Source organism: Petaurus breviceps, unplaced genomic scaffold (assembly GCF_028583685.1).
Source record: "Petaurus breviceps papuanus isolate PSGF00001 unplaced genomic scaffold, PetGlider_PUasm1.0 90804, whole genome shotgun sequence".
NCBI classification, from domain to species: Eukaryota; Metazoa; Chordata; class Mammalia; order Diprotodontia; family Petauridae; genus Petaurus; species Petaurus breviceps.
The window spans coordinates 12,355,444-12,369,076 of record NW_027187348.1 but is presented as its reverse complement, the minus strand read 5'-3'; the positions used below and the strand labels follow the sequence as shown (position 1 = coordinate 12,369,076).

The following is a 13,633-nucleotide window of genomic DNA, read 5'->3' as shown; positions in this document are numbered from 1 at the left end:
CTCTCTAGCCATTACATCGTAAGCTCCTTGAAGTAAGGGACTGCCTTTTGCCTCTTTTTGTATCCCCTGCACTTAGCACAATGCCTGACACATAGTTGCACTTAATACCTGTTTATTGATAGCATATAGTTCAGGCAAAAGGAAGGAATCCTGGAATGTAGGAGATCTCAGAGGTCATCTGGTACAACCCTCACTTAACATAAATCTTCTCTTTAATATACCAGGCAAGGTGATTGTCCAGTTTTTGTTAGAAGAAAAATACACTTCTGCAAGCAGCCTTTTCAGCTTCTGGATAGTTCTAATTGTTAGTGTGTTCTTTTCCCTTATATCAAGCCTAGATTTTTCTCTTCAACTTTTCCAATTGATTCTGCCTCTGTTTGGCTGGCCCTTGCTCCTCTGGGCTCAATTGGAACAAGTCTTATATCACCTTCCATGTAACAGTCCTTTGAATACATTAAGACATCCATTATATCCTCTTTCGAAGGCTTCTCTTCCCTACTTTAAACATCATTAGTCTCTCATATGCCATACTTTCATAGAGCCTTCTCTGCTTGGGTGGCTGTCCCACGGACATTCTCCAATTTATCTGAGTTCTTTTTGCCCTTGATTTGTTTCAATGCTCTGGCACACTACAAAGAAAGCACCAATAGGAGTGGGTTTAAGCTTGGGGTAAGGAAAAGCTTCCCAGCAATGAACGTCATCCAAAAGAGAAAAGGAAAGCTTCTTCAGATAGTAGTGGGTCTTCCTTCACTGGAGATCTTCAAGTGATGGCTAACACTGGTAAGAGGATTCCTGTTCAGGTACATGGTAGGCTAGATGACCCCTATGGTCCCTTCAAATTCTGTGATTCTATGAAATATCCTTTAATGACAGTCTCCAGACTGGACCAATTATCCTACACAGTGTTAATTAGAAGAAATACTTGCAAAATTCATGGCTCAGCTTTACTGTCCAACAGGAAAAGTTGTGAAAGAGTGCTCTAAATATGAAGAGATGAATATCAGTGGGAACCAACATCTGTATACAACATCAGGGGGAATTTGCCTTTTGTTTGAATAAATTCAGTTTATAGATTAGTTCCAGGAGAACACGTCAACCAAGGAGAGAAACAATAAGTCACAGTGATGGTTGGATTCATCAGTCCCACAGTCAAAGGATTTCCTGCTCTGTGTATCTGAAATGTCTGCATCATGGAGTGCTCTGATGAATTACATTGATGTAAAGACATCAATGACAGAGATGTCGAAGGTTTCTTTTGGCCTTGACACACCCTACCCCAAAAGGGATATGAGAGAGAGGAAGCCAATACTGTTAACACTGCTGCTCATTTCCTTTCCTGTCGTGTTTCTCTGCTGATTACTCAACAGCTTTCTCAATCACTTCTTCCAAGTCCATTGTTGAGATCCAGCTGTGAAACAACAGTTGTATCACTTGGGCCGTGTAAGGAGAAAGCTTGCTGATATCTATGGGACCCTTACATTTTTAGAGATAGTTGAGCAGGATGTTAAAAATAAAGTACTTCTATAACTGCTTATTCAATGTAGCATACTGCAGACTTCTCCCAGCTCTGCTACTCATACTTTTCTGTTCTAGGGGTACCTAGACACTCATATGGGGGTTTTAGGAGGAAAGAAATAGATCCTAGAGGTTTCCTACCTTCTCTCCTTCCCCCTTTCCTAAAGTTCTCCTGAGACTTTGGGATTTGGGGGCTGAAGAGAGGAATGACTGCTCAGGTTTCAAATCTTTTACTAGACATAATTGGCCTCAATTTCCTCCTTTGTAAGATGACAAAATCTATGACTTTTAAAGACATTTCCAGTTCTATAGATCCTATGAACTAGACAGAGAAAGACAGAGAGAGGAAAGGAGAGGGAGAGGGAAAAGAAAAGAGGGAAAGGGGAGGTGGAGAAGAAAGAGGAGAATGGAGAACAAGAGGGAGAAAGGGGGGAGGTAGAGAAGGAAAGAGACAGGGGAGAGGAGAAGGGAGAGAGAGGGAATGGGAAGGAAAAGAGATAAGGAGAAGGAGGGAAGAGAGAAGGAGGGGGAGAGATAGAGAGCACTCTATGTAACCTTGATCACAACACATTAACCACCTAAATTCATTATCTGAAATGTTCTATATTTTGAGTCTAAGAACTATAGTACTGGAGGACTTCTGAATACAGAAATGTAGTGATAGTCTTCATAGCATGCTTGAAACAGATTAATTACTTCAAAGTTATCCACAGATTGTGACAGAGTGATCTTAATGCAAAATCAATAGAACCAATGCAATGCTTTTCTTCAGGCTGCGAAAGTTTGATGCCTTTAGTGACATTTAGAGACTTCGATTACTCCAGACCAAGAAAAGAGAAGCTGGAAAGATTCTAATTAGGTTTGGAAGCTATTAGGCAATTTCAAGTGTTTGGTGGGGTTTTTTATTTTCTTTTCTTGCATTGACCTAATTTTTTACTTCATTTATTTTTAGTATTAACTAGGATAAAAGTTACTTCAAAATGTTTACTAATGTGATGCTTTATTTTGTGGTTGGCAATATCTTAAATTCTTCTTACCATTTATTAAAGCTAACTAAAAACAAACAAAACAAATATATTTTTGAGTGTTTTATACTTCATCTATCATACATAAGTAAGTACTCATACATAGTGGTGGAGAATTTTTCAAATCAAGCTTCTCAATAAAATTATTCATTCAAGAAAAATAAATTTATATTTTCCACAGAGAGTTGCATTATTTTTCTCACATCATCTCTGGAACTTATGCTCTGGGGCATGGCTGCCTTTACTGATGAATGTTCCATGCCATCTACTGTGCCTAGGCTGACCCCGGTCATGTTTCATTTTACTCTCCACCATCTTCCTGTGAGCCGCCTTGCCACTGCATTCATATCTTGTGCCATTTTCCCATATCTTTTCCATTCCTTTCTAGTTCTAGAACCTTAATCAAATCAATACTGCCATTGCTACTAGAGAGTATATGTCAACATGCCTCTTTTATGGTACCTCCTTCCCATTACTGTAATTTTCTAAACCAAAAGATCCCTTCCTGGCTACCACTACCTTACATTACAAGGTAGCTAAGAGATATAGTTGACAGAGTGATGAACTCATCTTCAAGAAGAGCTGAGTGCAAATCATACTCCAGAGACTTATTAGCTATGTGATCCTGGGCAAGTCACTTAATTTCTCTCAGTCTCAGCTTCCTAATCTATAAAATGGGGATAAAAGCTACTCCCTTTACAGGGTCATTGTGAGGATCAAATGAGATCACATATGAAAAGCACTTTGCTGGAGTCCAAGTGATGTATGTGTTCAGTTGTTTCAGTCATGTCCAACTCTTTGTGAGCCCATTTGGGGTTTTCTTGTTAAAGAGATTGCAGTGGTTGTCATTTCCTTCCCCAGATCATTTTACAGAGGAGGAACTGTGGTAAACAGAGTTAAGTGACTTGCCCAGGGTCATAGAGCTAGTAAGTGTTTGAAGTCATATTTGAACTCAGGAAGTTGTCTTCCTGACTTCAGGCCCGCCACTCTATCCGCCACCAAGTGATACACAAATTTTAGCTATTATTTTATCTCCCCCTATTAGATTATAAGTTTCTTGAGGTCAGGGATTGTCTTGCCTTTTGCATTTACATCCCCAGTGCTCAGTATAGTGCTTAGTACATAGCACTTAATAAATTATTTCAATTAATTCATTCATGAAAGATGATTTTTGCTGAAGGAACCCTAGTTAGCTCAAGGTTCTCAAGTACACTCATTTTTTTAGCATTTCAAAGTCAAATTATGCCATTCCTTACTGATAGTTGTTAAATGTCAAAGTATATGGAAATACTCAAGATTGGCAAAGAGTGTATTTGAGACTAAATGGCTGATTAATGATTCCTGAATATCTTTCCAATAGTTTCCATAAAAATATAGACATGAATAATGAAAACTAGCAAACACCTAAAAACATCCAAGAAAACAGGAAGTATAAAGAATGCGAAGCTATAACTAAAGGTCTGTTCAGTAAATGATTTTGCACTTCAATGATTATCAAGCCCTGTTCTTGTAGTCATAGATTATTAGAACTAGAAAGGACCTCAGAAGTCATCTAGTCCATTCTCTTTTTGCAGATAAAAAAACTGACCCTCAGGTAGGTCAAAAGACTCACAGTCACTCAGCTTGTCAGGAGGACAGCGAGAAATAGAATCTGGGTCTCCTGAGCTATTTTTTGAGTCAAACTGAACTGTTCTCTTATTTCTTCTGACTGTGGCCCAACTATTGACTCTTGTATGACTATTTAGCTGAAGGTTTGGATTGATTATCTAATTTTTTTGTAATTTATTTGCCTAGATGCTTTGTCTTCAAGATTGGATAACCATTTCTTCAAAGAGTAGATTAGGATTGGGGAACCTCTGGCCTCCACACAACATGTGGCCCTCTAGGTCCTCAAGTATGGACCTTTGGCAGATTCTAAGTTTTATAGAACAAAACCTTTTACTAATGGGATTTATGCTATGAAGTTTGGATTTAATCAAAGGGCCATACTTGAGGATCTAGAGGGCCACATGTGACCTCAAGGCCACTGGTTCACCCACCCCTGAGCTAGATGAAAAATTAAGGGAGAATAAAGAGATTGCTCATCCCCACTGGCACCTAGGAAAGAATGTCACCCAGGTGACATCAAGCCATGAATGTCAAAGCTTCTGGGTGAAAGATACAACCCTCAACTCCTTTCATGTTAATCTAATTTTTCCCCCTCTTTGCCCAGATCCTAAAGCATTAGCCAGTTCCTAAAGTGAGGAAGAAATTGAGGGTGACCTCTTCAGAACCATAACCAGAGGGCATCTGTGTAGGAAGCAACCCAAACAGCCAACATCTTTAATCCTTGTCAATCAGGTAACAGAAATGTCTCATGATGGTTTCTACAGTTAATAAAAGTGAAAATTTTTTTAAAATTTCCCTTCTATACCATATAGTATAGAAGAAGAAACAGCTCTTTCCCCATTTCTTTCTTGTGAACTTTTGAATTTAAAAAGATAGGGAGACAAAATATCAAGGACTAAAAGGGATATGGGGACATATCACCAAAACTTTATAAAATCAAGTATACTTCCCCCCCCCCTTTTAAATCAATGTCATCTTTGCTTGGTGAGGCAACAGGGCAGAGTAGAAGATTGAATTTGGAGTCAGAAAGACCTTGGGTTCAAATCCTGATTCAGATAATTTATTAAATGTGTGACTTTGGGCAAGTCACTTATCTTCTCTATAACTCAACTTCTTAATATATAAAATAAGGAAGCTGTACTCAACGGCCTAAGTTCTCTTTCAGTTCTAAATCTATGATCCTTTGGGCACAGTAAAACTGCTAAGGTGTGAGGCAGCAGATAGTTGGAATTAGGGCTTGGTCCCTCAAGCTGATTTTCTAGAGACACCTTCAAGTATGGAGAGATTTCTTTTTGAACCTATGCTGGGACATTCTGATCATTCGAAAATACACCAATTAATACATAGATACTTCTCCACAAATAGCCTAAAAAATTCACACAGGATTGTCAAGATCTTAGACTAGGAGAGTCAATATTTTTCACTGTTTTGGAATGACTAGATTTGTCTAAAACTTTGCACAACAAAAGTTGAACTTCATTTAATCCAATAGGTGTACTGAAAAGTTGTATGTAAATAGCATGTTTTGTAAGAGAAGTACATTTTGTCATTACTTTATGTTATAACGTTAGTGATGCCTTATTTTTGATCTTCTGTCTTAATTAGCAGTGGCACAAACCACTCGGATTCCTTCGCCTGAGAAAACACTTACTAGTGTATAATACAACACTTGAATTCACCGGAGGGCCTCCATTTAAAGGCATCCTACAGTTAATCATTTTATAAAACTAAGAACTCTTTTGTAATGAGAAGAATCTCTCTCATTCCTCCCTCCCTCCCTGTCTCCTTTTACACATTCTAGAATTTGTTTCCTTATTTAAACTGGGGCAATGCCTATGGTTTGTTGTGCTTTCAGAATGCAGGCTCTCTGTATCATAAGCATATTTCCTGTTCTGTTGTCCTCCATAATTATGGCAATGTTGCCTTAACAGCAATGGTAATGATGCCTGGCCATGCCTATATTTAATCATGGGATATGCAAACTGTACTTACCATCACAGCAGGATTTTTCACAGTAATACATGGGGTAGTAGCTCTCAGGGCTCCACTAATGCCATGGTAGTATTTAAAACATATTTTTATTTCCGCTGTAAAACAAAACAAGAACATAATCACCTAAAGAAGTAGTAGCATCAAATCACTCTTGAAATAAATATGGATATGAAGCCAAACTGGAGCTTCTATTGTCCTGTTCAGTTTGAATAACTATTTTATTTCCAAAAACCAAATCAGATAGCAACAAATTGTTCTGCTTCCTGTTTCCTTTTATATCTCAACAGCTTCTCTGAAAGTCTGATAAGAATGCTTCACATCCATGTTGTGTAGAAGGAGATGTATTCAATTTAGTTAAGCTCAGACAACGCTTACTGAAACTTAACAAGTGTAGTTCACTGTGCCAGTTGCTAGGGATAAGAAAAATTGGTAAAAGAAAAAAAAAGGAAAAATTGGTGACTGCATCCCTTCCTTTAAGGAGTTTATAATCTAGCTAGACAAATCACTAGTCAGTTCTCTCCCTGGTCCTCAGTTTCCTAATCTGTAAAATAAAAGGCTTTGTAGAAAGAGTACCAGCTCTAGTGTCAGAGACCAGGATTTAAACTATGCCTTGAAACTTTGTGACCTTGGGCAAGTTATTTAACATTTTCAGGTCTCAATTTTCTCATCTTCTAAAATGATGAGATTGATCTTAATGACCTCTGAGGATCTTTCTAGTCTAGAACTATACTCCTATGACAGCTGACCTGTTCAAAATCCAGGATCCATGATTCCATGACTAAAGCTATACATGTGTATTGTAGAGATAATCTATAAAACGGAATAGAGAAAAAAATTAACAAGCCAATCAGAAAACCATTGATTATTTGATCAAGAAAGAAAACTGATAAAAACTAAGTTAGCTCTTTCTTTTAGTTATTTGCATACTTATTGATATATCTTTGATGTTTTCCAAATTCTTGATATGATTTCCTAATGTCACATTTGAAAATATGATGGAATTCCAAATCACTTGAGGCAGAACTCACTTTTTCTTGCATGTGCTTGTAATAGTGAATTATGAAGAACAGACAGTATAAACAGGCTAAACAACAAAGTTTAAAAAACTAGGTAACTTTTATAATATGTGTTGTTCTAAGCCACTAGGTCTTTAAGTGTATATCTATATTTATATCTATATCTATGCATATGAGTATATATACATATGTATATACATAGGATATCCTAATAGTTCATTCAATTATATATACATACACAATACATATGTGCATATATACATAAACATATATTTATTTTTCCCTAGGGACATTTCCCAGCTAGTCAATAAAGTGATATTTTATGGAAATGTGTTATTAAACGAAAGCTAATAGGGAACCAGATTTTAGTTATGCTTATTGAGATTTTTGTGTGATTTTTAAATTGTTTTGAAGCAAATCTAGACTTAGTGATTTCTCTCTTACTGTGAAGTAGGATGTTTGTTTCAATAAACTTAAGATAAATGTCAATTTCTATTTTTCCTGAAAATCCCTTTGTATAGCAGACTAATTTTGGAATCAACATAATCCTTAAAAATGGGATTCTGCTATGCTAGATTGTGATTTTAACTTAAAACTTTCAAAAAACTTTTATATTGTGATATTTATGACAGGATTACAACTATGTATATTTATTATTACCATATAGCATTATCTAAAGTTGCCTTACAAAGAAACTTGATACTTTAAGAATTAAGTTGTCTTTTAAAAGGATTTAGTATTTAACAAATTCTTTTCATCACAGCTTAAACAGATAACTAAGCTTTCAGTATAGGTCAGTGATTCAAAACATATTTCTGAGCATCTATTTCATTTTAAATGTTGTGTCTGATACCATGCAGCTTTAACCTTTCATCAGGAGACTTTAATGGATCAATATTGTTTTGGATGCCTATTAACCTCTAAAAATTAAGGCTTTATCTAAATACTTTCAAAACATAAAAAAGGATTAAATAAATACAAATGCTAATTACTTTTCTGGGAAAGTGTCTATAATCTGAATAAGATCAAAGGGCATCAATAGAGAGTATGATCAAAGGCAATTCCTTCTGTCAAAAGTATTTCTCTTGGGACAATTGCTTCAGAACCACTAATGCATAATGGCTAAATGTTGCTTTTTGCCAAGGTGTCATTTTCTATAGGAAAGATTATTAAAAAAAAGTAAATGGAGGCTGGAGGAAAGAAAAGCAAGAATTTACTGTCACCAGTGTTATATACTCTCTGAACCAAAATTCAGGGGATTCTTTATGTAAATTTGCCCAAAATACCACAGGTAATAAATGGCAGAGTCAATATTTAAACCTAGGTGAGACTTGAAAACCAATCTTCTTTCCACTGTATGATGTGGAAAGAACAGTTTAAACCTGAAACTCACATAGGAAAAGCAACTACTAAGTACTCTAATAAGTCTGTGTGAATAACAAATTAACTAATTTAAAATGGTTTTCAAAAGAATTAATAGTTCTTAAAGGGTTTAATGAATCATTAGATTCTATTGATGTAGAATAGCTTTATTCTGGTTGATCAATACAGGATGAGCTTTTCTCATATAATTTGGCCTTTCTGTGTATTATCGTTCAGTTTTTCAGTAATGTCTAACTCTTCATTATTCCAATTGGGGTTTTCTTGACAAAGATACTAGAGTGGTATGCCATTTCCTTCTCCAGCTCATTTTACAGACAAGGAAACTGAGACAAACAGGGTTGAGTGACTTGCCCAGGGTCACACAGGTAGTATCTAAAGTCAGATTTAAACTTGGGAAGATGAGTTTTCTTGACTTCAGGCCCCATACACTATCCACTGTGCAACCTAGATGCCAATACTTTGGCCTTAAAGGATGTTATTACAGAATTTGCTAAAATAATTACTCAAGAACAAGGGCATAAACACTTATTTTAATGAGAGGACCACACAATAAGAAATTCACGTGTATTCAGGCTATATAGTTTTTGTTTTTTCAATAAAAAAAAATCCTGCTACACTAAATTGAATGTCATCAACCAAAAAGTCTGGTTTCCCTCTAATAAAAGAAGATAAAGGGGCTATACTAACATTTTTCTGCTTTCTAGGCTATCAGAGAGAATAAAATGTTCCTTTAAGAAAAAAAATATCAGAAGAAAAGATTCAGTGTGATAGTAATAAAATGGATCTGAAGGAGACAGTAAACTTGACTTCTGTTAAGAAGGTTGAGGGCAGAAAGAAAGTGATGTCAGAGGAGAAAGGAGAAAGGACCACAGAACATGTGGAGCTAAGGTACAGATATGAGGCTCTTTCTGAAGGGTTGGACCTGGAGGAGGGAGGAGACACTGCCTGAGGAGGGTCTGTTATAGTGGGGGTTCCTTACAGGTATGGAATGGTCAGGATGGTAGCAGAGGTCCTTTTCAGCTCTCAATTCTGTGGTTCGGTGACATGAACACACAGATACTGTCATGTGAGAGGTCATCCAGTAAAGGGAAGGGTTAGAAAAAAATGATGAGTAATGGTAAGAACTTCCCTGCTAAGAGATTCAGAGGCAGCTATTTGTCAATGAACATTAAAAAGAGAGACCTGTCATTTCCCACAGGCATGTATCCAGGATCAGATGGGGAACTAGCACCAGGAGTCAGGAAGACCTTAGTTCAAATCCAGTCTCAGACACTACTGGCTGTATGATCCTGGGCAAGTCACTTAACCTCTGTTTGCCTTAATTCACTGGAGAAGAAAATGACAAACCATTCCAGTATCCTTGACAAGTAAACCTCATGAACAGTTAGGCAAAAAGGGTCATGAAGAGTCAGGCACAATAGAACAACACCATCAACAACATTCCTATTATTATTATGGCTATTGCTATTCCTTCTGCTAATGCTGTTGCTGCTACTTCCACTGCAGAATATAGAAACACTGATTAAGATTATGAATTCTAGGGCAAGAAATGAAATTTTCATCCCTGCTGCAAATAGACAATAAGGGCTTGAGACAGAATCATAATTAGGAATTTTCACACCAAGGACAAAGACTACAAACCCTCCTAAAGTAAGCACCACAAGGGGCATCCTCACTTGGGGGATGAGGGCTGACACCAGTCCTTGGGGAGAGAGACAGAGAATCCAGGTTACCATGAGGTTGCTGAAGATGAGGCTGCCTACCCCCACAGCAGGGGTCCATAAGATTTTTTTGTGTGTCCTGGACTTTTTGGGCAGAGAGTGTAGCCCATGGGCCCTTTCTCAGTATATTTTTATTGTATAAAATGAAACACATAGGATCACAAAGGAAACCAATATTTTTAAATACAGTTATCAAGTTGTTTGCTTTTTTTCCTTAAAGTTCATAGAACCCCTGTTTTATAAGGACAATGATACACAATACTTCCTATTTAAATTCATCTTAATAATTAGTTGTTTCTTTTGGCATTCAATGATTACTGGGTACATTTGATTGGTAACCCTTGAACCAAACATAGGTATAGGACAGGAAACTTAAAAAAAAAGCTTAAAAGAAAACTTGAAACCAGCTGTTATGCCCTCCCCACCAAAAACAAAAACTTCTTAGAGATTCAGTATAACTCCTTGACTCTGTGGAGGAGAGAACTGAGGCTATAGAGAGGGTAAGTGATTTGACCAGGTTCAACAATGACTGAAACTGAAGTGGAATCAGATGGAGCCCAGATATCACATGCTCATGGACTGCTAGTGCTGGAAGGGACCTCAGCACCCAACTAATCCAACCCACTCATTTTAAAGAGGAGGAAACTGACCTTGAGTTAGTGTAACAGCAGAGACTAGAACTTAGTTCTTCTTCATTCTTTCAGCAAAGTAGCTGAAATCTGACTCCCCTAAGGAGAATGAATGCTTCCAGGGGAGCAGTCCTTGGTCTCATGACTCAGGACCAGTAACTTAGATAAGGAAGAGGGTTCTTCAATTCTTCTAGATATATCCTGACCTCCAAGTTTACTCCCACCCCCTTCGTCTCTTGGAAAGTTTAAGCAAAGTTTCAAGGTAAATTAAAGTCACTGGAAGGTTGAACACAAACATCCCCAAAAAGGCACAGCCTTCTAGATAGGACTTAGGTGCTGACTCTATCCCTTGCCTTGCTATGCTCACAACCCCTCTCCTGGGGCAAGTCATGATGAGAAGTAGCAGAGAATTCCTGGGCTGAGGCAGCATCTCCCTCTCCCTGTGGCATCTTGTTTTTCAGGGACCCAGGATCCTTGAGGGGTCCCCCTTTCCCTTCTCAAGCAGACCCATCATCTTTTAACTTGCGCTCCTTTTCAACCACTGGACTCTGAGCCAATGGAAAGTTTGAGAAACCTTGAAGACAAAATTTTCCTAAAGAGGGAGGGAGAGTTAACCCCAGGAAGATGTAACTTTCTGGAGGGGGGGTGCCAACATACTGCATCCTGCCTAAAGGGCCCCCTTTTCCACATACTCACTGTTTCCTACAGAATGGGAAAGATACTTCAGAAGTGATAGGTAAAGTTGTCATTTTTCCAAGAGGGAAGAAAATGGAATCTGAAACTTCTCTTTGTTTCTCTTTAATTTCTAGTAAAATTCTAAAATATGCTATTGAAGGGATGATTGCTAAATATGAAAAAGAGGTAAGCTATAAAGAGCTAGCATGGTTTGATCAAGAATAGGTCATAATTAACTATAAAGGACATGTGAAGAACGCTATCTGAACCAGAGAAAGAACCAATAAATAGAAATATCTAAAGAATAATTTTACATATATATGTAACTATACAGATATACATACACACAAATTTGTGTCTAATGGATGGGGGAAGGAATAAAAAAAGAAATTTACATGATAACTTTATATACATATATAAAGGAACAGCAAGTTGTACATAATAGATTTATGCTTTTACTTGCAATGATTTTTATTATATTATAGAAATGCTTATTTTATCTAATAAATTAAAAATTAAGTAAATAAAATTTTTAAAAAGATTAGATCATGTAATTATTTCCTTTTTTAAAAGTAGATTTTAGCAAAATATTTTACCAAATTTTTCATGCTATTCTTGCCTTAAAAGTATATAGATGAGGGCTAGATGAAAATATCATAGGATGAACTGAGAACTGGTTGTATTACTAAGTCTAAAGAGAACTTCATTCGCTTGGAAGATCTCTAGTGGAGTATCCTAAGGATAAAACTAATGCCATCTCTCTCTCTTTTTTTGCACTTTTTGTTGTTGTTGCCTTAAGACAAAATATAGTCTCTAGAAATAGACAGGAAATAGGTAAAAGTTAAAAGAAGCAAATTTAGGCATAATGTAAAGAAAAACTTAGGAGACAGTAAGCCCCTCCCTTCACTCATGATCTTAAAGCAATGTCTGGATGATCACCTGTTGGGTGTATTGTAGAAGAGATTCATATCAGGTGAGGACTAGACAAAATGACCTTTCTTCCATTTTACTCTTAGATTCTATGAATCTAGGTCAGGGGTAGGGAACCTGTGGCCTTGAGGCCTTTTATTAAGGGGATTTGTTCTGTGAAGTTTGGATTTAGTCAAAGGACCACACTTGAGGACCTAGAGAGCCACATGTGGCCTTAAGGCCACAGGTTCCCTGACACCTGGAAGAAATTAGACAATATTAACATATGGCAAGTACTTGTGTCCTCTAAACTCACCAGTTCCTACGTGATAGCTAATTAGGTAAGATACTCATTGGCTGGAAATACTAAGCAGCCACATACATCCACAGGACCCTTGTGTATAAGCATACCCAGGATGACTCCTAGCACAGGTTCTTTGATCTGCTTTTCTAAAGGAAAACAACTCAAAAAGGGTTAGCAATCTTACTTTAATCAAACATATATCATTTACCTAGTTCAGGGGAAAAAGTCAGAACCATGAACTTCAGAGAATACAAACAGAAGTTACAAGCAGACAAAAATAGAGAAAATAGCACAATTTAGCAGACAGGGCTTCTGGCTGTCTGACCATTACATCCATACCTAATTAGTCACCAGAGAGAGAAGCACCATCATCTGGGTTTTCAAAACCAGAATCTCACCGGCTGCCCAGAGTCTCATCTGGTCAAATCATACAACTCTTCCCAGAGTGAGCCCCAAAGCAAATCCTTGGCTCAGAGGTGTATATATGTGTGTGTGTGTGTGTGTGTGTGTGTGTGTGTGTGTGTGTGTGTGTATATGTGTGTATATATATATCCCTCTCCTGGGTCGGAGAACATCACTCGTGACTCACTTGACTACAAAGTAACAAAAGTTGTGCCTTCCTGAAAAACAAAGCCTCCCACCACAGGATCCAGGTGAGCACATGCAGCCTATTAGGGGGCAGAGTATATTTTTAAATCAGGAAAAGTCCTCAAATTCAATTTAGGCTTATTGAGGGGCAGGGAAGATCTTCAAATTTCTATTAACATTACAATTTGTGTAGCGGATATCCAAGAAATAAGAAGAGTAAACACTGGTCATAATCTTCTCCATATTCAACAATGTATGTCTAACTCTG

The 13,633-nt window shown here is 37.2% G+C and overlaps 1 protein-coding gene across 2 annotated transcripts in view; it reads right to left on the bottom strand.

The window, feature by feature from the left end:
* Positions 1-13,633, bottom strand: part of HECW2 (HECT, C2 and WW domain containing E3 ubiquitin protein ligase 2) — a 449,194-nt gene that overhangs the window by 157,928 nt on the left and 277,633 nt on the right. For both annotated transcript variants that reach the window (XM_069070166.1, XM_069070167.1), the window contains one exon: positions 6,141-6,235. In XM_069070166.1, the coding sequence (XP_068926267.1) occupies positions 6,141-6,235 (95 nt within the window). The remainder of the gene's footprint in view (positions 1-6,140; positions 6,236-13,633) is intronic.